The following is a 25,914-nucleotide window of genomic DNA, read 5'->3' as shown; positions in this document are numbered from 1 at the left end:
ACTCCCACTCCACCTGGTCATTTTGCTCCTCCTGTTTGTCCCTTTGAGGTTATCCAGCTGGACTTTATCCATATGGAGAGATGCAATAACCTGAAGTATGTTTTGGTTGTGGTTTGTGCATTCTCCAGATGGATTGAGGCTTATCCTCTTAAAGATAACACTGCCCTGTCCACAGCAAAAATCCTGCTGAAGGAATACTTTCCTCGGTACGGAATGCCACGGATTGTATGGTCGGATAATGGAAGTGAGTTTGTGGGAAGTGTAATGCAAAGTGTGTGCAAGGGTCTTGGAATTCGTCAAAAATTCCATAGTGCTAATCATCCACAGGCAGCGGGTTTGGTTGAAGGGTACAATGGTACCCTGAAACTAAAACTCGCGAAGATACAGGCTACGACTGGTCTATCATGGCCTGATGCCTTGCCTCTGGCTCTCCTATCGACCAGAGCAACCGTGCACTCTCGAGTAGGGCTTAGCCCATATGAGATTGTGTTCGGCCGCCCTGCGAATATTTGGGGGGTCCCGAGACCAAGGGCTTTTGATAGTCTTGAGTATCCAATGTTAATTGATTACCTGCATGATTTGACCACTAAACTACGGTTAATCCATCAACAGGTCTTTGAAGCTCTACCGGCGCAGACAGAGGGTCCTGGACACCAGCTCCGGCCAGGGGACTGGGTTGTTACCCGAAATTTCGGTCGGAAACGTAACTTGGAGCCAAGATTTGTAGGACCCTTTCAAGTCTTGTTGACAACGAGGACTGCGGTTCGACTGGAGGGCCGGAAGAACTGGGTACACGCCAGCCACACGAAAAAGGTACCGATCCCCTTACCAACGGATGGTTGGGTGAGGACTGGGATTTCGGCAACAGAAACTGAGACTCCTTTGCACTTTGTGCCGTTTAGCGACGCTCAACCTGTGGGGAATGATTTGTCACTGCCAAACCCACATGTGGAGTCATCGGTAGCAGAGAGCCCAAGGTCTGACTCGTTGTCCACTTCATCGAATACTGTTGCGCCAGCTGAACAATTGTTTGTAGAGCAAACTCGACCTGTAAGAAGTCGATACTCTCTTCGTTCAAGGACTAATAAAAATTAGTTGTATATTTGCTTTTTGATGCTATGAACATTATGGACAATTATATCCTTTCTTTTTGAGTTTTTATGTGCTGTCCCACGGCTAAGAGATTTGTAATAACACTGAACGTTTCGAGGAAACCTCTCCATCCGGGTCACCGTAGGGCCGTGCGGGTACTCCTTTCTGTTTAGCAGGTTTCTGACGCTAGGTCGGTTACTTTTGTCGATTCCTGGGAACTCCTGGGGATTGATAATCGCTACTCAGAACGAAGTGCGTCAAGTACGTCACGGACGGTTTGTAGAGGATGGCATTCTCTAAGCTGTTGGAAGTAGAAAGGATGTCGGCGCAGAGATCAGAATTAAGAAGAGTTGTACGTACAAAATGTTTTTTGTTTCAGGTGTTCCTACTGTTCCTGACCGTATCTATGTTATTGGTGGGTGGAGTGTATTTTGGAGTACATTTGTTATTACCTTCTGTTTCACCTACCTTTTCTCCTAAACTAAGCTCCCTCACCACTGTTTCCCCACATTCTTTTCATCCTCTGCCTCAACATGAACAGGTTAGGCGTGCGGAATTTATGAATAACTCCTTCGTTCAACTTCTACATCAGCATCAGTTGGTGATGAATACTACCAATTGTTGGGTGTGTGGGTTAATGCCACATACCATGGATAGGGGTATTCCATACTTGGTCCTTCCTTACAGCTCCCAGGGTTCGGCTCGAGCATTCCAAACTATGTTCCGTAGTGCACTAGATTCCTACCCCAGTCGAGAGCCACGTTCTGCCAATTTTGGTCCTGGGCCGTATCACAAACCTTTGGCGATAGCGATAGCGGATTTGGATAGAGATGTTTTTGATGCATCGCTTATCCCAAATGAAGAGGTACAGGCTTATAAGGATCTGAGCGAGGCTGAGTATAGTACGTCAGTGGGTGATAGACAGCTTAAGAGCTCGTCCCCAATATGGATTGTACCACACCTCGGTAATTTCTGCTTGAAAGGTTTGGGTCGAAATCCGAGAGCACAACTTGGGAACAGTGCTTGCACTGACACGTATGTTCTGCCGATGCTCTCCTCCCCTGTTTTTCTGACTGCTAAGGGCACTTATTTTGTATGTTATGAACGCGCATATACATGGTTACCCCGTGATTTCTCGGGTACCTGTTATATTGCGAATCTTTTACCACCGACTTTCACTGTCGCCTCAGATTATCACAAAACTAGAGTTGTGAGAGGCGTTATTAGCAAAGAGGATACTGCCGGTCAAGAAGCAGGAGACTTCTTTAAGGGTTTCTTGCCGTTTTGGGGACCTATGGTTAATAGTAGGAACCTAAGACAGTTGACACGTGTAGTTGAGTCGACTGCTAATATTACTGCAAGTGCCCTTGGTAATTTAACAGCTGAACTTCAGGCGGATAGACTCATGATGTTGCAGAACCGTATGGTTCTAGATGTTGTTCTCGCAGATAGAGGTGGTGTGTGTAAAGTTATCCATTCGAGTTGTTGCATTTTTATTCCTGACAATGCTCCAACTGTCTACCAAGCCATCTCGAAGTTGCACAAGATTTCCGAGTCCATACACGTGGACGAAGGTAATTGGACGCTTCTAGGATGGTTTTGGGGCCTGATGTCAACTTGGGGTTGGAAGATTCTGATGATCGTAGGGGTTGTTGTAACGTTTCTGTTCACGTGTTGTCTTTGTGTACAGTGTGGTCCTGCCTTATGTGGCCTATGTGCTACAACGTGTATAAGACGGCCATCTGTTACCAAGGAGACGTTGATGAATAGAATGATGTTCCAGCAGCAACTGAACGATCTGATGAATATTGAAATAGATTAATGCTTGCCTACATGAGGGCAAAAGGAGCGTCTGAGGTTCCGTGTGGGACGGAACAACACTTTCGAGTGGTGACGAATATGGATGAGTTGGGTATCTACGAACCGCAAATGACGAGTATAGTGGGTGTACGCAGTTTCGCTACGCAACCACGTATGGTTCGTCTTATTTTTGAGTTTGTTCATCTGAACCCTCGGGTTCCATTTTAGATACGGCATCCATTTTGTTTCTTGCCCTCAAGTAGCCAGCGAACGGACTTTGTCCGCTTCGTGACCCTGGGACTCCCAAGCTTACACGAGGGACACGTGTTCTTTGAGTATGACTTTCATGACGAGGGAAATGACACGACGAAGGCAGATGGCCCCGCTCCACGCTCATTTTGCCGTGCCGGTCTATTGTTTCAGTCATGCATACATTAGACACGGGGTCTCTGATCCCGTTATCAAGTTCCCTTTATTACTCCTAACACTCTTCTCTAATCTGTTGTGCATCCTTGTCCTTTCTTTGCATCTGTTTTTGTCCCTTCTCCTAATGTGTTTACGGTCGGGATGGAATGTGTTTTATTGCAGAGAAGATATGTTTTTACAGTTGGGAACTGGCAATACTGTTGTAATTATGTTCCGGCCTCCTGAAACATGAACGCGACTCTTTTGAAGTTTATTGTGGGAACTGAGTTGTAATCTTTGTTCACCATACTGTTCTATGGGAAAAACGTGTATAAAAGGAGCGACCCACTTTTGCAACTCGAAGCAGTCTCCGAGAACCTACACGTTGTGTACTTCTTGTGACCTCTGTATCCCTGCAGTAAATAAACGCTGATCTCTGACGTCGCTGGAAGTGTCCCGTGTCTCTGTGTTTGGTACGCCAGAACAGGTAACCCACGAAGGTTTCAGGTGTTGTTCCCTGGCACCGCTGGGTCTTAGAATAACCCAGTCCTTCACGCCTCACAGGGAAAGCCAGGATGGGTTCCACAGCGGTATTCGTACAAGCGCCTTGAGACCCTTGCGGGTGAGTAGTGCGCTATACAAGTATCAAATTTACATTTACATTTACATTAACTTAATCATGCAGGTACTATGCATGTATTTGCTCAATCATGCAATTACCCAAGCACTACCTTGTACTCATCTAATCACTCAGGCGTTACCTTTCCACTCATTCAGTTACTCAGGTACTACCCTTGCACTGATCCATTCTTGCGTGGACTGCGCTGGAGACGCACGTCCTACCCATGCTGCTGAGCAGTTGTGCTGTGAATATAATTGTTAAGCTATGGGAATAAGAAGGCACAGTCTTGGCCTGAGCTCCCACAATTCATAACATTTTTACCCCACATAGGTGAGTGAAGGATTCCTTAAAGGAACCAATATACCTTTACTGAGATGATCTGAGACTTATGGGAGCTCAGTCAATTAGAAAATAATATTCCAGAAAGATATTGTACAATTGTGAATCAGAATGATAAGTTTTTTGAGAGAGAGTGGCAGGAGTCTTGATGAGTGGAATGAAAAATTTCCTAGCTAACGTAACAGAAAGTTTCAATTCTATTAGGGACTCGGAGGCGAGAATTATGCCTTCTCTCTTCACTTTATTCAACAGCAGCCAATTAACAAAATAACTACTTTTCCCGTGAAGCCTTGGGAAAACTGTAGTACAAGAAAAATGTCCAATCATGGCACAGTCCTGTGTGATCCAATCAGTGACAATCCAGCTCAACGTAGTCCGTCCTCACTGACCCTTCATCCTCTTTCTTCACTGCTGCACAGCCGAGGTAAGTGCTTTTACATGACTCTGCTATTATTTGACTGTAATGCTTGAGTTATTGCTGTGACGCGTTAGCTTAAATTGCAGCACTGCCGCGTTATACTTATTATTATCGCTTGTATATTAGCGCTTATGTATCACCTTGTATTGTGTGCACGATGAATTGCTGTGTGATGTTGCGGCTTGACTGCATTCTTTTTCCCAGGTTCCAGACAATGCTGACACTGGGGACGCTGACACAGAGCCCTGCCCCTCTCAGTACCTCTCTGACATGCTTGATCCTAATGAGATCATCCACCCTCGCTCCTCTGAACGGGGTCCAGCTGACAATGTCGCCCGTTATGTGGCAATGCATATTCGCAAGCCATTGGAGAAAGAAGCCCGTAACTGCCTGAGGGCAGTGTGTCCCCGACCTTCCCTGGAGGGTAAGGTGGCCCTCACTCCAGAAATTGATACACGGATGGCCACTTTTCTGCAAAAATGTATGAAGGACCCAAAAAAAGGTATTGATAGGTCCTGGTGAGCATGCCAGGAAAAACTCCTGGACATATTGGGCCCCCTTACAAAAATCCTTGACATAATCTTATAAATAATCATAAAAATAACGGGGGCCGGTGCCATGGATTATTTATATATGGATGCGTCCACTGCATCATAAAACTCGTCGTCCCAAGGGAGGCCAAGCTAACAGGCTCCCTGATTTCACCAGACTCCCTATCGGGGTGGAATCAAAGGGCCATTGTATTTTTGGTCAATGCCAACTGTAGCCTCTCAATGGAGAGTTGACGCTCCCTCCTCATAAAGGTAGACCCCAAGCTGGGGGACCTCGCTGACTCAGAGGCAGGGGTCATGGCACAAGGAGGGCTCTTTGGGGAGCCCTTCTTGAAGGAGTTATGTAAATTTGTCAACACCTTAACCTCCCTTGATAGAGCTCAGTGGTCTATTAAAAAAATCTTTCCCCGGGGCCGGTCGAGGTAGGGGCCGCTTGACTGGCCGCCCTTCTAACTAACTCCCCCCATAAGGGGACAGGGCCCCAGACTGGGTCAATACCAGGACCAGTCTTGATTCGGGAACTTCTCCCCCACGAGAGGCCAGCGTGGCAATGGCAGAGGATAACGAGGTGCAGCTTCCTCTACAAGCCCTGGTGAGTGTTCTCCCTCCTTTTCACTTAAGGGTAAGGGGGGAGGCTTGGGAATTATTTCCTGGCCTGGACTTCCACCATGGGGGACTCATGGGTGCTGCAGACAGTTCAGGGGTTCCACAGAGATTATGTAGGTGAACCCTATCAAGAGCGCAGACGCCTTCCCATTCAGTTCTTGCAACAAGAGGATTTCCTAGTGGAAGCGGAAGTCACATCCCTTCTGGCCGAAGGTGCTATCGTCCCCACAACCCTTCACCCTCGAGGGTTCATCAGCAACATACTTTTGGTAGGCAAAACGAATGGGGGCAAACGGCTGGTTATCAATCTCAGCTAATTCAATGAGTGGTTGGTCTACCGCCACTTCAAAATGTAAGGAATCCACCTCCTCAGGGATGTTTTGCATACTTTGGACTGGATGGTGCAGCTTGATCTCAAAGATGCCTATCTGGTTATTCCGGTTTTTCCTCCCCACAGGCGGTTCCTCCAGTTCATGTGGCGGCATCAAATTTACGAATTTTCCGTTCTTCCTTTCGGTTTATCTTCGGCTCCTTGGAGCTTCACCAAGGTCCTCAGACCGGCAGTAGAGTTCCTGAGGGCTCAAGGTATACGAATGATTGTATACCTGGATGATATTTTCCTGATGGGCGCAAGCCCTCACCAGCTTCTTTGCCACCTTCGAGTGGCTGTGGATCTTCTCCAGGGCTTGGGGTTTGTAGGGAATGAGACAATTCAATTCTCACGCCTTCAAAGACCCTTACATTTCTGGGCTTTGTAGTAGACTCCACTTCCTCCACTCTCAGTCTTCGGGCCAAAAAGGTCTCAAAAATCCAACACAAATTGAGGCATTCCCTCGCACGACATCAGGCGTCGCTCAGACAAATGGCCTGAATAGTCAGTCTCTTTTCTGCCTCGATCCAGGCCATTTTCCCAGGCACTCTCCAATATCAAGTGCTACAGCGTCTCAAAGTCACACATTTACAAAGAGGTTGTCCTTACTCCCACAAAATAGTTTTGTCCGAGGAGGCCCGAGAGGAGATCAGATGGTGGTTGGAGCACATGCAAGCCTGAAACGGCTGGGCGATCTCTGGGTCGGCCCCAGACTTGGTGATGGAATATGACACCAGCAGAGTAGGCTGGTGGGCCAGATGCGGCGAGTTTTCTACCGGAGGATTGTTGTCTCTAGAAGAACACATTACATATCAATTGTTAAAGACTCCTGGCAGGCTATTTCGCCGTCCGTTGTTGGATGAGAGAATCCATTCAGTCCTTCTAAAGATGGACAATATTTTGGCGGTCTTTTATATCAACCATTTGGGGGGCATGAGATCCAAGGCTCTTTCGGACTTGGCCGCCAGCTTTTGGTAAAACTGTCTGGACCACCAAGTGTCAGTCACAGCAGAGTACCTACCCGGTCGAGAAAATCAAGTGGGGGATTTCCAGTCCTGCAACTTCAGAGACTCCAGTCTGTGGAAGCTCGACCCAGAGGTCTTTGCGACATAGAATGACCGTTGGGATCTGTTTTCGGTGGACATGTTTGCCTCGAGATTTGACCGATTAACAACCTTTACAACGCAGTCATTACATCGAACTACCTTTACAATGCAGTCATTACAATGCAACATCCTTTACATCGCATGCCATTACAACGCAGCCATTACATCACATGTCACTACAACGCATGTCTTTACAATGCATTTCACTACAACGCATACCATTACAATGCATACTATTACAACACATAGTTTTTACCCTTACACTATCCAACACTTACCCTACTGTTGCACTCACTGGAGTGGGAATAGTAATTTTTACCCCTACACTATCCAACACTTACCCTACTGTTGCACTTACTGGAGTGGGAATAGTAACTTTTATCCATAAACTATCTAACACTTACCTTAAATGCAAGTAATGGTATGCGTTGTAATGGTATAACACGATGTAATGGCATGCTTTGTAAATGTAGTTTCTAAAAATGCGTTGTGATGGCATGCAATGTAAAATCATGTGTTATAATGGTTGTTGCGATGTAAAAACTGCATTGTAAAGGCATGCCTTGTAAATGTTTGCGTTGTAACATCATACATTCGATTGGACCACCAGCTCCCTCATTTTTTCAGTTGGAGACCCGACCCGTTGGCAATAGCCATGGATGCCTTCCTCCAGGACTAGAGTCAGCAGAAGGGGTACGCTTCCCCCCCTTTGCGATGGTCACAAGAGCAACGGAACAGGTCAGGGGACAACGAGCGGAGGTGGTGTTGGCCACCCCTCTTTGGAGGTCGCAAGTTTGGTTTATAGTTCTATTGGAACTTTCCTGGAATTCTCCAATCCTACTCCCCAAGTTTCCAACTCTCCTCCTGTACCCCGATCAAACTCCTCATACACTGATTCAGGGAAACTCTTTGTGGCTCATGGCATGGCAGATTACAGGAGACGATGGAAGGTCCCAGGCCTTTCGGAAAAGGCTGACGCATTCATGTCCAAGGCTTGGGTGGACAGCATGGTTAAACAATATAGATCCGCTTGGGGCAGATGGTCCCGTTGGTGTATGCAAGGGGGTTTTAATCTCCAGGACGCCGATGTAGTTCACATACTGAACATCTGGCTCATCTGGGCTCTAGTGGCCTGGACTACAGGTCAATAAATACCTTTTGATCAGCCATTTCAGCGGGCCATGTGCCGCTCAACAACGCGGGCATTGGGGAGCACCCTCTCGTATGCAGACTGTTATGGGGTATCAGAATCTCGCTACCCCTTGATCCCCATTATTCATCCTTGTGGGATGTGAATCAAGTTCTTAACCTGTTTCTATCCTGGGAACTCAATAGTTTCCTCTCACGAAAGGAACTGTCAGCTAAACTGGCTATGCTACTCTGTCTCATTTCTTGCTGCCGCTTCTCTGACGTGAGGGCCTTAGTCATCACAGGCAGCATATTCACCCCTAATGGTGTGACTTTTATGGTACACAGAAGGACGAAGTGTCACACAAGAGTAATCTCTTACCCAGAGTTCCCAGACTCCCCTAAACTATGTGCTGTCCGTTGCTTGAAAGCATATGAGGAAATGAGGGAGGAATTCCATCCCCCAGGAGAGAGACACCTCCTTATCACGTTACGCAAGCCCTTTTGGGCGGTTTCTTCCCCCACCATAGCTAGATGGGTGAGGTGGGTTATGTAAGAGGCAGGTATTAGCCTCAAGGACTATCAAGCCCACTCAGCACGGGGCGCAATGGCATCTAAAGCATTTAGCTTGGGTGTCCTTTGGAGGATATCCTCAACGCGGCAGATTATTCTTCGGACTCGACCTTTAAAAGATTCTACTTCAAGCCAGTGCGAGACATGGCTCACCTCGGGGTGAGCAAGCTTTAAACTAGCATAATCCTCGCCTCCAGTCACGACATAGAATGAAAAAATTCCAATCTAACGTAAAGGAAAGTTTCAGTTCCATTACGGACTTAGAGGGGAGGATTTTCCCACCCTAGGGATCTCATTTGATGATTGCCCTCCCCATTTCGGAGTAAGTAATACAGTTTAACCTTGAATTTGTTGGGACAGTGTTGCTTAATGTCTGCTCTCACAGTTACTTGTCCAAAGGCTTTGGCAAATACTTATTCGATAAGTGACAATGTCCCTTTGTCCTTGTAGGATCATATTCAAATAAACAAGATTTGTGATAATGCTCCAACGACTGACTTCGCACGATGAAAGAGGAAATGAGCAGTGAAGATGGACTACGTTGAGCTGGATTGTCACTGATTAGACCACGTAGGACTGTGCCCTCATTGAAAATTTTTCTTGTACTACAGTTTTCTCAAGGCTTCATGGGAAAGTAGTTGTTATTTTGTTAATTGGCTGCTGTTAAATAAAGTGAAGAGAGAAGGCATAGCCTCCGAGTCATTAAAAGAATTGAAACTTTCTGTTACGTTAGTTAGGACATTTTTCATTCCTCTCATCAAGACTCCTGCCTCTCTCTCTCAAAAAACGTATCACTCTGATTCACAATTGTACAATCTTTCTGGAATACTATTTTCCAATAGAATCAGCTGGTCGTTTATTCTTATCTACTGGCAACCAGCATTCAATGTGCTTTATTCAGAAATGTACATTAGTGTCTTTTACTATTCACTTACATAACCGTTGCAGAAACTTTACTACAGATTAAACCAGTCTGTTTGCTGTTTTGGTTGGCTTCAGTGACAGCATGGAACTATAATTATCTAAAAAAAAATAGTATTTTTAGTAAACTAGAAAAATGGGATCATATTTTCCTGTATGGTGTGTTTGTTTTCTGAAAGGGCCACTTCACCTATGAAGATTTCACCATGGGCGACGTGGTTTGTCAGCATTTTCGGTAGGAAATGCTGGGGTGACATGAAGTATGTGTAAATTAAAATACTTTGAATCGCATGTTTGTGACACAAAGCAGATTAAAAATATATTTTCGGCCAGAATGTCTTAGTACTCGAAGGAGTTATGAAATATTCCCTGCTACGGTATCTCAAATACAATTTTGGCTTTAAAAGAGGAATGTTCAGTGTTAGTCTAAGAAACGAAAATCTTGGATTACAATCTAGGCCAAGAGATACGTCATTATCAGCACTCTGGAGGATTCAATCGTGGTAACATCATCTTTAGCAAACCAGACGCTTCAAATGTTTTAAGGATTTGTTTAACGATGCTATATATTTAATGAATCAAAATAGCATTCCTCGTAAGGAAAACGTGCGTATATGTAAGAAGAGAGAAATTCAATTGTTGGATTTCTAATTCCATAAATAAGTGAGTGCTTACACTGTCTTCACTATCTTTTAGATTTAGTGAGGAAAGTTCATTAGCTAGACAGTTCCAGATCTTCGAAATAAGGCAAATTCTTCCTCGAATCGTGTATTTTTAAACCAGGGTATGGGAGGAATCATTGAGGATATATTGTCCAATGAAATCCCTGTAGGCAGCAAAAGCTCTGCTGAGAACGCGCTTCCAGATTTCAAACCGAGACCAGATTAACATAGACCACTATGGTGCTCATCCACTTTATTGATTTCCTTAATAACTCTGGTCCCATTGGTCTCCATATTCACCCATGCTTATCAAGCTGCTTCATGCTTAATGGAGACCCATCATTTTTTAGATTGCTGTGGTAGTACTTCAGAGAATGATTCATTAGGTTTTTTGGGACGTGATTTTATCTTTTTGGTTTTGTTTTGATGTTTATACTTTTGTATACAACTTTTTGGGCAAATGGGCACTTCCAAATTTATTTTTTTTTGTTTACTGATGGAACTTTCGATAATGCTCCTCCATCTACTCATCTCCTATGCGGCGATTTTATTCTCCACGCCATATATATGCATGCACCTTGCACTCTATAAAATAGAGTAAAATGACTCTCAGATGTATATTGGGTTACCTCTTGCTGCTTCTGCACAGTGTCTTCTGGCATGCTTGGCAATGTTGTGCCTCGACTCTAGTCTGTTGCCGTCTACAGTGCTCCTGTTCATGCTTCAACTTTAGGTGTTTCCACATCGTTCTGAAGGAGCAGTAGTCTCTAGTCCCTGAGCTGAGCTTCTTATAGAAGAGTTTTCCTATGACTGTCAGCACATTTACTACCCCCTCCTCCCCCGTGCAAAAACAATTCCCACTCATTCATGTGTTTTGTTGGGTGGCATGTTCCCCAAGGCACTGCACGTCCTCCTCCTCCTCCTCCTGTGCAGATGCAGCTAATGCTCCCGGCATGGCTGGCTCTCCTGACGAGCCATGTTAGCAGCTAATGGAGCAGCTACTTGCTGAAACACCTTGGCGGGACTCCTGCTTCTCAGTAAATGATGCGTGCTTGGTTACCAAGGAAATCACACTTTTTCTTGTTGACCAAGATTGCCTTAGTTGACAGCCAATCAGAATCTCAGAATGGTCTCGAAACTGAAAAATACTTTACAGGGAGTGTAGCCTTTGTCTCTAGGCATGTTGGATCAGTTTCCCAGCAAAAGAAGGGCAGCACATTCTGCACATTTTAGTAAAAAAAGTTGAGTATGAATATGAATGAGAATAAAAATAAACAACAGCCGCCCCCCAAAAATCGGAATTTCACCCTAGGGCACACCTAAGGAGGCATTTTTATGCCATGGTTTAATTTCCAACTGTCATCAAATGTGTCTGTAGTCCATTCCCTACTTTCCATGGCTGAATGATTGACACACCCAAAATGGCATTAGTAGTCCCCAGCACCAACAACTAGCCCACAGTCTTAATTCACCCAAGACATCGCCCATAGTTAGGTGTCTAGTTTTCAGGGGCACAAACTTCAAGCACCATTTTAGGTATATTCAGTCCATTGCCTAGGTTCTGAGACCATGAGCTACCAGCACTAGTTTAGGTGTGTTGAGTCATTTTTTTTTAACTTTTTCCTGTTTTGTGGGGGAACAGTTGAGGGTCGCCAGTATGGTCTAGGGGTCAGAGTGGGCTTACAATGCCCTTTTATGTGGACCTTTACATTTTTCTTTGGACAAAGCGAGTGTGCCCCATATCCAGAAATGGAGGCTGCAGGATTAACTTTAGTCTTGTTGCCAGCCCGTCAGTGCTGGGGAATTTGCAGCCTCAGAAATCTCACTTGACCATAGGGTTAGTGTCCTTATTTTTTCATTTTAGTCCCTGGACATCTGCAGATCGAGTTCTCAAACCTCCATGGATTAAAACGGCTAATAAGTACTATAATGTTAACCCGTTGAAGCTTCATTTGACACCTTTCTTCATGCTTATATGCCTTAAAAATGTCAACATATTTACAACAATATATATATGTATACATATCTGTATGTATATCTATATATATATATTCACTGAAAAAAACATAGGTTTCAGGCCTGATATAGTTAGGAATTAGCATTTAAAAAAACCTTAGAAATTCACTGAAAAAACAATTGGTTTTAGGGGTGTTATAGTTAGCTGGACATTTCACTCGAACAAAACCATTGAAATTCCTCCGATATAGTTAGTTGTACTAACTACATCTCGTGTGCCCGCAATCCACTGCTGATGATGTCACATATTACATCATTCATGACATGGTCAGTGACATCACTGATGACATCTCAAATGACATCACTGATGACATCACTGATGACATCATCCAGTGAATGTGGTTTGGTTTGTTATTTAAATATGTATTATATATATATAGTAATTTGCATTGAAGAATGAGTGGAAATATAAATATAAATATCTGGATGGAGGATTTAGTAGCAGTGTGATTGACTGTTTACTTGACTAATTTATAGTGTCTCACTAAATATATTGGATAGTGACTAAACTGTGTGAATATCTGTATCAATTTGTCAGTTGTTGTGTAAACTGCTGCACCAGTTGGTTACTAGCTACGTGAAAGTCTATATTATTTATTGATTAGTTAACTGAGTATTTGTATGGGAGAGTGAATGTGTGTGTGGTTCGGTGGGGTGTGTGTGACTGCCCAAAGATGTGTGAATAGTTGATTCAGTAGGTATATGAAGTTAAAACTACATGTTATAACAGTTGTTTGGGTGAGTGAATATCTTTATGGGTGTGGCGATGAGCCAATATATGTCTCAATGGTACATGTCCAACAAATTAGGAAAATAAAAGCCAGTGTATGTGTCAGTTTTTGTATATAAATAAGTATACATAAGACTCAGTGATTGTATGAGTGACTGTATGGATAACTATACTTGTAATAGTGTTTTTATAACACACTAAGTATGAGTTATTATCTATATGAATAGATGAAGTGGTGTTTTTATAAGTGTATAGCTAAGTAAAAGTAAGTATGATCCATTGTTTGCATAAGTGAGTAGGCTGACTTCATAAGTGATTAGGATGTGTGCTGGTGTGTAATGTCGATATAGGTGTATAAGTATATTTGATAGTGTTCTATTGATCATTGACAGCATGACAGGTGAGTAAATTGAAGTTCGTAGTTCGGCTGATTTTAGAGGAATATTTGTACGTTTCAAAATTGGACACTTAGAAACTTTTCTGGTGAAAACCACACAATGGATTCCTATGGAAGGAAATACAAGTTACTGGTAAGTACGCTTAGAATTACTTTCCAGGGTCAGTGCTGGGCTAAAAGATGCAGCCCTGGGTTGTCTCCTGATAACAGGTGAGTAAATCGGAATTCATAGTTCGGCTGATTTTAGAGGAATATTTGTGTATTTCAAAATTGGATACTTAGAAACTTTTCTCCTGAAAACCACACAATGGATTCCTATGGAAGGAAATACAAGTTACTGGTAAGTACGCTTAGAATTACTTTCCATGGTCAATGTTGGGCTAAAAGATACAGCACTGGGTTCACTCCTGATAACAGGTGAGTAAATCGGAATTCGTAGTTCGGCTGATTTTAGAGGAATATTTGTACGTTTCAGAAATGGACACTTAGAAACTTTTCTGGTGAAAACCACACAATGGATTCCTTTGGAAGAAAATACAAGTTACTGGTAAGTACGCTTAGACTTACGATTTTAGAGGAATAATTGTACAATGGTGAAGGAAGGGAGCGGGGCCTGAGGTGACGTGTGCAAACATGCCCTGTGGCGCGTTTTAAGCTGGGGAATTAATTCGTCTTCAATCCTGAGGTCCCCTGGTGGCCAACTAGCCCACCAGGTACCTCCAGTATGCACCAGGGAGCTGCATTGCAGAGAGGTGTTCAGAGACCACGCCCCTTTTTACAACACTCTGCAATGTAGCTCCGTGGCGCTTAGTGGAGGTACCAGGTGGTCTAGTTGGCCCCTAGGGGAGCTCTGGATTGAAGAGGAATGAATTCCCCAACTTAAAACGCGCCATAGGGCGTGTTTGCACACATATCACCTCAGGCCCCGCCCCCTACCTTCACCACTGTGCAAACGCGGCCTGTGGCGCATGTCAAGTTGGGAGATTAAGTCCCATTGAATCCTGAGGTCCCCTGGCAGCCAACTAGCCCACCAGGTACCTCCAGTAAGCGCCATGGAGCTGCGTTGCAGAGAGGTGTAAAAAGGGGCGTGGCCTCATTACACCTCTCTGCAACGCAGCCCCCTGGTGCATACTGGAGGTTCCTGGTGGGCTAGTTGGCTCCCAGGAACCCCCAGTATTCAAGGGGAATTAGATCCCCCTCTGCAAACGCGCCAGGGGGCGCGTTTGCAGAGTGGTGCAAGGAGGGGGCGTGGCCTCCGGCCCGATCCCGTCTTTTTTTTTCTTTTCTTTTTTTAGAAGGGGGGCTGTGTAGCCCCCCTTCTTTTTCTAATTTATTGGCCCTGGGGACCCCATCCCCCAGGGCCTGCCCCCAGTTTTTTTTTTTATTAAAAAAACCCAAAAATCGGGAAGGGGGTCGCGTGGCCCCCCTCCCGAGGCCATAATTTGCCCCAGGGACCCCATCCCCCGGGGCATGGCCCTTTTTTTTTATTTTTGTATTTTGGAGGGGGGCTTCCTTGCCCCCATCCCCCGGGCCGTTTATTTGTTGTTTTTTTAATTTTTAGGAGGGGGGCCGTGTGGCCCCCCTCCCGGGCCACTACTGGCCCGGTGGACCCCATCCCCCGGGGCCTGGCCACCTCATTGGGGACCATGGGGGGTCCCCAATCCCCTCACGGTTCCAGCCGGCTCCCCGCCTCCTGCGGGAGCCGACATTGCTTTTCCACATGGGGAGCAGCTAACATGCTGATCCCCATGTGGAAAAGCAATCTGCTTTGCTTCATTGAAGCGACAGCAGGATTCCCTGCTCTCGCTTCAATGAAGCAAAGCAGTTTGCAATGGCAGGGTGGGAGCCGCGAGGCTCCCGCTCTGCCATTGCAAACAGCAGTGTCCCAGGGGTGGGCACCCCGGGACACTGCAGGAGCCGGCCCTGGGGGGTGGCGGTCCCCAGGGCCATCATTGGCTCTGGGGAGGCCGCGCGGCCCCCTCCCACTTAATTTGAAGCCCTGGGGGGTGGTGGTCCCTGCGGCTTGGGGGTCCGTAATGGACCCCCTATTTTAAATAATTAGTGCCCCGGGGAGGTGGCCCCCCGGGGCTGCGGGGGGGCCATGAGCCCCCCGCATACATTGACATAAAGCCCCGGGGTGTGGCCATCCCCGGGGCTTGGGGGGCCTTTGAGCCCCCCCACCCATGTAAAATAAAGCCCCGGGGGTGGCGGTCCACGGGGGTGGGGGGGCTGAGAGCCCCCCCATAATTCAGATAAGCCCGGGGTGGCAGTCCCCGGGGCTGGGGGGCCCCTCTGGGCCCCCCATTATAATAGACATATTGCCCCTGGGACTTGGCCATTTTTGGGTCCTTGGGGGTCCTTGTGGGACCCCCTGAGCAGGCATAGGGGGCCAGGGTGCTTCTACCCTGCCTCCTTGTCACGTTTTGCGCTTTTTTCGGGGGGCTTTCTTGTGCCTCTGTTCTACCGAGGCGCAAGATGGCTGCCAACACTTCCTCATTCAGAGTGTTGGCATTCAATAAGCATTCAGCTCGTGCTCGGGAGGGTGCGGGGAGGGTGCGCGGATCCTCCGAGGCCATAGATATATATATACTTTTACCTCTAATTTTCTCAGGAACTACTGAACGGATTTACACCATTTAAGCAAAAGGCACGAGTCTGAAATGAGGACTACCTCTTTGCCAAATTTGGTGTAATTCCGTTCAGCAGTTCGGGCTGTAGCTGCGTCAACAGGTCCTAGGGGAAAATGCATGGGGAAAACGCGTTTTGGGACCTCCCTTTTTTCTCGGCCCCCGCTTGACGAATCACCGTGAAAGTTTCAGGATAGGAGCAGACCGGAGCTGGCCAAAAGTTTGGAAAATTTTGCGAAGATTGGAAAATAGGTCCTAACTATTGCTACCTACTGGCGCATTCAGCGAAGCACACTCTAGATGCAATAAATCTCCTCAGGCCTCAACACACAGTGGGATGTAGCCGACGCGTTTCGGATAGTATTCCTTCTTCATAGGCTGGTTTACCAAGTACACAGCGTTTCTTGCCACACCTCAATACTACTTTCTGCCTTCTGATAGGGTGATAGGCTTGCTCCAATGAGCATTCTCCAAGGACTTATGGGAGTTGTAGTGCAGTTCATTCTACCCAAATGGGTGCTGTGTGCATAGGGCCCCCAAATCAAACCTCAAATGGGCCCCATCGTGTGCTGGGTCTCTATTGCTGGGTATTGCTTCTCCCAAGGTGCCTGACGTGATTCCAAGCCTCTCAAACCGCTGTTTTAATGCGATGGTGTGCATTGCACGGCTGGGCTGCCGTGAAAACATGATGCTCCGAGTTGCCCACAAGCGACACGCACTCTGGATGTGATAAATCTCGCTTCCCCCAAGGAGCCAGACGTGATTTCAAGCCCCACGGCCCACTTTTCATATGCGGTGTTGCACTGTCCACAGCTGGGCTACCGTGAAAACATACTGCTCCAAGTTGCCCATTCAGCGAAGCGCACTCTAGATGCAATAAATCTCCTCAGGCCTCAACACACAGTGGGATGTAGCCGACGCGTTTCGGATAGTATTCCTTCTTCATAGGCTGGTTTACCAAGTACACAGCGTTTCTTGCCACACCTTAATACTACTTTCTACCTTTTGATAGGCTTGCTCCAATGAGCATTCTCCAAGGACTTATGGGAGTTGTAGTGCAGTTCATTCTACCCAAATGGGTGCAGTGTGCATAGGGTCCCCAAATCAAACCCTCAAATGGGCCCCATCGTGTGCTGGGTCTCTATTGCTGGGTTTTGCTTCTCCCAAGGTTCCTGACGTGATTCCAAGCCTCTCAAACCGCTGTTATAATGCGGTGGTGCGCATTGCACGGCTGGGCTGCCGTGAATACATGATGCTCCGAGTTGCCCACAAGCGACACGCACTCTGGATGTGATAAATCTCGCTTCCCCCAAGGAGCCAGACGTCATTTCAAGCCCCACGGCCCACTTTTCATATGCGGTGTTGCACTGTCCACGGCTGGGCTACCGCGAAAACATACTGCTCCAAATTGCCCATTCAGCGAAGCGCACTCTAGATGCAATAAATCTCCTCAGGCCTCAACACACAGTGGGATGTAGCCGACGCATTTCGGATAGTATTCCTTCTTCATAGGCTGGTTTACCAAGTACACAGCGTTTCTTGCCACACCTTAATACTACTTTCTGCCTTCTGATAGGCTGATACGCTTGCTCGAATGAGCTTTCTCCAAGGACTTATGGGAGTTGTAGTGCAGTTCATTCTACCCAAATGGGTGCTGTGTGCATAGGGTCCCCAAATCAAACCTTCAAATGGGCCACATCGTGTGCTGGGTCTCTATTGCCGGGTATTGCTTCTCCCAACGTGCCTGACGTGATTCCAAGCCCCTCAAGCCGCTGTTATAATGCGGTGGTGCCCATTCCACAGCTGGGCTGCCGTGAAAACATGATGCTCCGAGTTGCCCACAAGCAACGCGCACTCTGGATGCGATAAATCTCGCTTCCCCCAAGGAGCCAGACCTGATTTTATGCCCCACGGCCCACTTTTCATATGCGGTGTTGCGCTGTCCACAGCTATGCTACCGTGAAAACATACTGCTCCAAGTTGCCCATACAGCGAAGCGCACTCTAGATGCAATAAATCTCCTCAGGCCTCAACACACATTGGGATGTAGCCTACGCGTTTCGTATAGTATTCCTTCTTCATAGGCTGGTTTACCAAGTACACAGCGTTTCTTGCCACACCTTAATACTACTTTCTGCCTTCTGATAGGCTGATAGGCTTACTTCAATGAGCTTTCTCCAAGGCCTTATGGGAGTTGTAGTGCAGTTCATTCTACCCAAATGGGTGCTGTGTGCATAGGGTCCCCAAATCAAACCCTCAAATGGTCCCCATTGTGTGCTGGGTCTCTATTGCCGGGTATTGCTTCTCCCAAGGTGCCTGACGTGATTCCAAGCCCCTCAAGCCGCTGTTATAATGCGGTGGTGCACATTCCACGGCTGGGCTGCCGTGAAAACATGATGCTCTGAGTTGCCCACAAGCGACGCGCACTCTGGATGCGATAAATCTCGCTTCCCCAAAGGAGGCAGACGTGATTTCAAGCCCTACGGCCCGCTTTTCATATGCGGTGTTGCGCTGTCCACGGCTGGGCTACCGTGAAAACATACTGCTCCAAGTTGCCCATTCAGCGAAGCGCACTCTAGATGCAATCAATCTCCTCAGGCCTCAACACACAGTGGGATGTAGCCGACGCATTTCGGATAGTATTCCTTCTTCATAGGCTGGTTTACCAAGTACACAGCGTTTCTTGCCACACCTTAATACTACTTTCTGCCTTCTGATAGGCTGATAGGCTTGCTCCAATGAGCTTTCTCCAAGGACTTATGGGAGTTGTAGTGCAGTTCATTCTACCAATATATATATTTTACCTACTGGCGGTCGCCAGTAGGTAGTTATATTTAGGACCTATTATTCATAGGAAAATTGTAACATTCTTTTCCCAATAACTTTGGCGCCGGTTGACGAATCTTTGCAAAATTTTCAAAACTAATGGCCCGTTCCGGTCAGCTCCTATCCTGAAAGTTTGGGGGTGATTTATCAAGCGGGGGTTGAGAAAAAAGGGGGTCCCAAAACGCGGTTTCCCCATGTTATTTCCCATTGGAAATTTTAGACACACCTACAGCCCGAACTGCTGAATGGAATTACACCAAATTAGCCCTTGGTTCAGAAAGCGACCTTATTTTTAAATGGTGTAAATCCGTTTAGTAGTTCCTGAGAAATTAAAAAAATAGTGGTGAAAAAAGAATTTTCCCATAGGAAAATTTGGACACTGTTATAGCGAAAACTGCTGAACGGAATTACACCAAATTTGGCAAAAAGGTACTGCTTGGCTCAGAAAGTGACCTTTTCAAAAAAGGTGTAAATCCGTTCAGTAGTTTTTGAGAAATTAAGGAATAAAGATAGTGATATCTAGAGGTACGGAGGATCAACGCACCCTACCGATCACAAGCTTAATGCTAATTGGCTGTCAACACGCCAAACCAGGAAGTGTTAGCAGCCATCTTGTGCCTCGGTAGAACCGAGGCACAAGAAAAGAGAAAACCAATCGCGCAAAACACAAAAAGGGGGCAGGGTAGAAACACTCTGACCCCGTAGGCCTGCTCAGGGGGTCCCACAAGGACCCCCAGGACCCACCCATTTATTTTTTTTGTTGAAAAAATCACGGGATGCTCAGAGGATCCGTAGATCCGGCCATGAAAAGAAAAAAAGAAGCGCGGGCTCCCGCGCTTCGTTATTATTTAGCCCCCGGGTGGGCCAAGTCCCGGGGGCAATCTCTATATTGTAATGGGGGGCCCAAAGGGGCCCCCCAGCCCCGGGGACTGCCACCCGCTGGGGCTTTTCAAAAATTAAATGGGTGGGGGGCTCAAAGGCCCCCCCAAGCCCCGGGAACCGCCACCCCCGGGGCTTGTGTATTAAATGGGTGGGGAGGCTCAAAGGCCCCCTACAAATATTTTAGAAAAGCCCCGGGGGGTGGCGGTCCCCGGGGCTTTTCTAAAATATTTGTGAGGGCACATGGCCCCGCCGAGCCCCTGGGACCGCCACCCCCCGGGGCTTGTTTTTTTAAAAAATAAACAAACCTGTGTGGGGGTGCTTGAGCCCCCCACATACCCCAGGGACTGCCACCTCCCTGGGGCACTAAGTATGCAAATTGAGGGGTCCGTTACGGACTCCCAAGCCCCAGGGACCGCCACCTCCCCGGGGCTTTGTAAATGGTAGGAGGGGGGCTGTGCCGCCCCACTCCTGGAGCCCTTGATGAATATTCATAAAATTCAAAAAAATATAAATAAAAACTGTTAATAAATACATGTTTCTTTTTGTTTAATTTTACCTTTTTGATGATGGCAGGTGAGAACTCTTTGTAGTCTCAAATAAAATTATATAGGTCCTGAAAGAGCTTTTCCCTTACTGTCTAGTTCTTCCCCCTTTCTCTTGGACCTCAAAGTATGTGTTAAGGGGGGCCTTGTGCTTAGATTTATTCCTGGGGACCACCACCCCCAGGGCCGGCTCCTGCAGTGTCCCAGGGTGCCCACCCCCGGGACACTGCAGTTTGCTATGGTAGGTACCTGGTGGGCTAGTTGCACCCCAGGGACCCTCAGGATTCAAGGGGAGTTAATCCCCCAATTTAAAACACGCCACGGGGTGCGTTTGCACAGTGGTGAAGGAAGGGGGCAGGACCTGAGTTGACATGTGTGCAAACACGCCCTGTGGCGCATTTTAAGTTGGGGAATTAATTCCTCTTCAATTCTGAGGTCCCCTGGGGGCCAACGAGCCCACCAGGTACTTCCAGTAAGTGCCACGGAGCTGCGTTGCAGAGTGTTGTAAAAAGGGGCGTGGCCTCTGAATACTTCTCTGCAATGCAGCTCCCTGGCGTTCGACCTGTAGACTTGTCTAAAGTTTCCTATGGAAATTAACATTGAAAAAACATGTTTTGGGACCCCCCTTTTTTCTCGCCCTCCCCTTGACGAATCAGCCCCAAACTGTCAACATAGAAGCTGATCTCAACAAAGAATTAGTTTTAAAAATTTTACGAAGATTCAGCAATCATCGCCAAAATTATTGTGAATAGAATGTTGCCATTTTCCTATAGTAACTAGGTCCTAATATATATATATATATATTACCTACTGGCGGTCGCCAGTAGGTAGTTATAGTTAGGACCACGTTTCCATAGGAAATCCACAACATTCTATTTTGAATAACTTTGGCGCCGGTCGACGAATCCTCGCGAATTTTTCAAAATAGGTGGGGCGCTGCGCTCCGCTCCTACCCTGAAAGTCTCGGGGGGATTCGTCAAGCGGGGGCTGAGATAAAAGGGGGGTCCCAAAATGCATTTTTCCCATGCATTTTTCCGTAGGACCTTTAGACAGGGCTACAGCCCGAACGGCTGAACAGAATTACTAGAAATTTGGCAGAGAGGTAGTCCTCAGGTCAAGGAAGTGCCTTTTGTAGGTTTGGTGTAAATCTGTTCAGTAGATTCTGAGAAAATAGCCTTTAAATCAATATATATATCTGAGCCAGCTTACGGTGCGCTTACGGTACGCTTACCGTACGCGTACGGTGGCGTGCGCGAGCGCGATTCTGATTGGCTCTTAGATCTTAGTAAACATTCGAATCGGTCGAAACCAGGAAGCGGCGGCCGCCATTTCGTGTGTTTCACTCAGAAAAAAAAGAGTGATAACAAGAAAAGGGGGCAAGGAGGAGAGTTACAGACCCCCTAACATTTGTAAGGGGGTCAAAGAAGGACAGAAAAGTACAAAGAAAACATTTATTGATTTTAAAAAAAATCGCGGGGTACGCGTACGGTAAGCGTACGGTAAAAAAAAAAAAAAAAAAGAAATGAAATGCAGATTTAAGTGTTTAGATATTAGGGGGCTCTAAAAAGAGCCGTTGTGTTTATGAAGTGATTTTTTAGTGGTACCTACAAGTAAGTACCGATGCAGAGTCTAAGGTTCAAGAGGAAGACTCTGTTCCCTTCATCATTGAAGTGCACACCATCTCCTCTATAAATGTCTTGCATGTCGTAACGCAAGTTGTTGTGGTAAATGGAACCCATACCATAGTCACGGAGGAAAGCAGAAACAGATTTGTTGACGTGCTTTCTTGCTTTGTCAATCTGCGGACAGAAATGATTGGACCAGTTCCATTTTTGCCTTTGGCATATGTTAGAAAACACAAAGGCAGTTTTAGGGAAAAGTGAAAACAGTTGTGCAAAGGTGTCCTTCATAAGCATTTCCAGACCTACCCCAGTCAAAGTGTCTAGGTCATTGCCACCACAGTGCACTATTATGAGGTCAGGGTGTTGGATGTGCATGAAGGATTTCACCAATAGCATCAATTGGTGCCACTTTAACCCTCTCTGACCAATCCATTTAATGTCTACATTTGGCAAAGCAAGGTCTCTCACCATATCTGTTTTCTCTGCATACTTTTCACTCCAGAAGACATAGCTGTGCCCTACAATCCACACTGTGAACATCTTCAAAGGAGAACTGGATGCACTCAGGAGGTGTCTTTCAGTAGAATGGCAATATGAAAAGAAAGACAGTTTGGAAATGGAGGCATACATATTTTTTTCATAAAAAAAAGAACTGATTGGCTGTTTCATACCATTCTAGAATAAAAACTAGGCTGTATGTGTAAATTAATAGAAGCATGTTTTGTATTGGTACAGAAAAATGTGTTACCAAAGAACAGTACTATGGATTTGCTGTTAGGTTTGAAAAGTCAAGCACTCTTGCTCTGTGGAATTGAAACATTGTTTGGTGAATTTCTGACCTAACTCCACACAGCAGTGTTCCATGAGCTGTTGCTATGGTAGCAGGCAGAAGTCAAGTTGGGGGAAGGGTACTAGGCAGAAGTCAAGTTGGGGGAAGGGTACTTTAGGAAAAGGGTTGGTTTTCAACCAATAGAAATGTGTGATTACATTTGAAAAAAAGGGGGAAGCACTGAGATTTGAAACTAACATGTATATGTGTGGAAAAAGAGAGGGAAAGTTTGCCATTATCTGGTTCTGCTGAGAGGAGAGAGGTGTAAAGAACAGAGATCCTGGCTCTGATAATCTGCTGTTTGAGTGCCACATTTCTTTCACAACTAACTAATTTTAAAGGTGAGTTTAGAGTTTGAGAGGGGATGTATATGGTAAATTAAGAAATGAATAATAGAAATGGGATTCCTTTTGTTGAAGTTGTGTTTATTATTTTCTGTTTTGGGAGAAATTTAAATGTGAGGAACATGTAAAATAATATGGACTATGTTTTCACGATAAATTAAGGTGTACTGGTATAAAAAAAGAATAGTTTAAGGGTTTGAGGTTGGACTCAGTAATGCAAATACATACAGCATCTCTAAGGCTGGTTGCCCTTGCTGGAGTGTAGGCAGTCACCCAGGTTACAAATGGTGCTGGTCTGAAAAATCAGTTTGGACATGTGCTTTTTTAAGAATCTGAAAAGTGGATTCATAATGTGTCAGTCTGTAAAAGTGATTATCACTTGCCAAAAAAAAGAGTAGTAAGTGTGCTTTCAAATTGGCAAAGAAATTTCGTTTTGTGACTAATGTGAAAACATGACTCTGTGTGCAAATAGGAATTACAGGCAGAGATTTATTGCGTATTGCTCTGGTGATTTCACAGTTGCATTAAATGGAAAGGGGGAGCCATTTTTTGGTGCAGAAGCAGACTCTTAGCACACACCCAGCTGCTTACCATGTGGAATCATGTACAGTATTCACAAGCGAGTGGGGTTTGAGGTTTCAGTCAGTAATGCAAATACATTCAGCATCACTAAGGCTGGTTGCCCTTGCTGGAGTGTAGGCAGTCACCCAGGTTACAAATGGTGCTGGTCTGAAAAAGCAGTTTGGACATGTGCTTTTTTAAGAATCTGAAAAGTGGATTCATAATGTGTCAGTCTGTAAAAGTGTTTATCACTTGCCAAAAAAAAGAGTAGTAAGTGTGCTTTCAAATTGGCAAAGAAATTTCGTTTTGTGACTAATGTGAAAACATGACACTGTGTGCAAATAGGAATTACAGGCAGAGATTTATTGTGTATTGCTCTGGTGATTTCACAGTTGCATTAGATGGAAAGGGGGAGCCATTTTTTGGTGCAGAAGCAGACTCTTAGCACACACCCAGCTGCTTACCATGTGGAATCATGCACAGTATTCACAAGCGAGTGGGGTTTGAGGTTTCAGTCAGTAATGCAAATACATTCAGCATCACTAAGGTTGGTTGCCCTTGCTGGAGTGTAGGCAGTCACCCAGGTTACAAATGGTGCTGGTCTGAAAAAGCAGTTTGGACATGTGCTTTTTTAAGAATCTGAAAAGTGGATTCATAATGTGTCAGTCTGTAAAAGTGTTTATCACTTGCCAAAAAAAAGAGTAGTAAGTGTGCTTTCAAATTGGCAAAGAAATTTTGTTTTGTGACTAATGTGAAAACATGACACTGTGTGCAAATAGGAATTACAGGCAGAGATTTATTGTGTATTGCTCTGGTGATTTCACAGTTGCATAAGATGGAAAGGGGGAGCCATTTTTTGGTGCAGAAGCAGACTCTTAGCACACACCCAGCTGCTTACCATGTGGAATCATGCACAGTATTCACAAGCGAGTGGGGTTTGAGGTTTCAGTCAGTAATGCAAATACATTCAGCATCACTAAGGTTGGTTGCCCTTGCTGGAGTGTAGGCAGTCACCCAGGTTACAAATGGTGCTGGTCTGAAAAAGCAGTTTGGACATGTGCTTTTTAAAAAATCTGAAAAGTGGATTCATAATGTGTCAGTCTGTAAAAGTGATTATCACTTGCCAAAAAAAAGAGTAGTAAGTGTGCTTTCAAATTGGCAAAGAAATTTCGTTTTGTGACTAATGTGAAAACATGACTCTGTGTGCAAACAGGAATTACAGGCAGAGATTTATTGCGTATTGCTCTGGTGATTTCACAGTTGCATTAGATGGAAAGGGGGAGCCATTTTTTGGTGCAGAAGCAGACGCTTAGCACACACCCAGCTGCTTACCATGTGGAATCATGCACAGTATTCACAAGCGAGTGGGGTTTGAGGTTTCAGTCAGTAATGCAAATACATTCAGCATCACTAAGGCTGGTTGCCCTTGCTGGAGTGTAGGCAGTCACCCATGTTACAAATGGTGCTGGTCTGAAAAAGCAGTTTGGACATGTGCTTTTTAAAAAATCTGAAAAGTGGATTCATAATGTGTCAGTCTGTAAAAGTGATTATCACTTGCCAAAAAAAAGAGTAGTAAGTGTGCTTTCAAATTGGCAAAGAAATTTCGTTTTGTGACTAATGTGAAAACATGACTCTGTGTGCAAATAGGAATTACAGGCAGAGATTTATTGCGTATTGCTCTGGTGATTTCACAGTTGCATTAGATGGAAAGGGGGAGCCATTTTTTGGTGCAGAAGCAGAGTCTTAGCACACACCCAGCTGCTTACCATGTGGAATCATGCACAGTATTTACAAGCGAGTGGGGTTTGAGGTTTCAGTCAGTAATGCAAATACATTCAGCATCACTAAGGCTGGTTGCCCTTGCTGGAGTGTAGGCAGTCACCCAGGTTACAAATGGTGCTGGTCTGAAAAACCACTTTGGACATGTGCTTTTTCAAGAATCTGA

At 45.6% G+C, this 25,914-nt stretch overlaps 1 protein-coding gene across 1 annotated transcript in view; it reads right to left on the bottom strand.

Moving 5' to 3' along the window:
• Positions 1 to 6,351: 6,351 nt before the first annotated feature.
• LOC146862531 (uncharacterized) overlaps positions 6,352 to 25,914 on the bottom strand; it is a 55,145-nt gene continuing 35,582 nt past the window's right edge. Inside the window, exon 5 of the mRNA XM_085643094.1 lies at positions 6,352 to 6,518. Coding sequence (XP_085499220.1) covers positions 6,352 to 6,518 — 167 coding nt within the window. The remainder of the gene's footprint in view (positions 6,519 to 25,914) is intronic.

This window comes from Triturus cristatus, chromosome 2_2 (genome assembly GCF_964204655.1).
Source record: "Triturus cristatus chromosome 2_2, aTriCri1.1, whole genome shotgun sequence".
Taxonomy (NCBI): domain Eukaryota; kingdom Metazoa; phylum Chordata; class Amphibia; order Caudata; family Salamandridae; genus Triturus; species Triturus cristatus.
The sequence above is the reverse complement of the archived record's forward strand: the minus strand, read 5'-3'. Positions and strand labels throughout refer to the sequence as shown.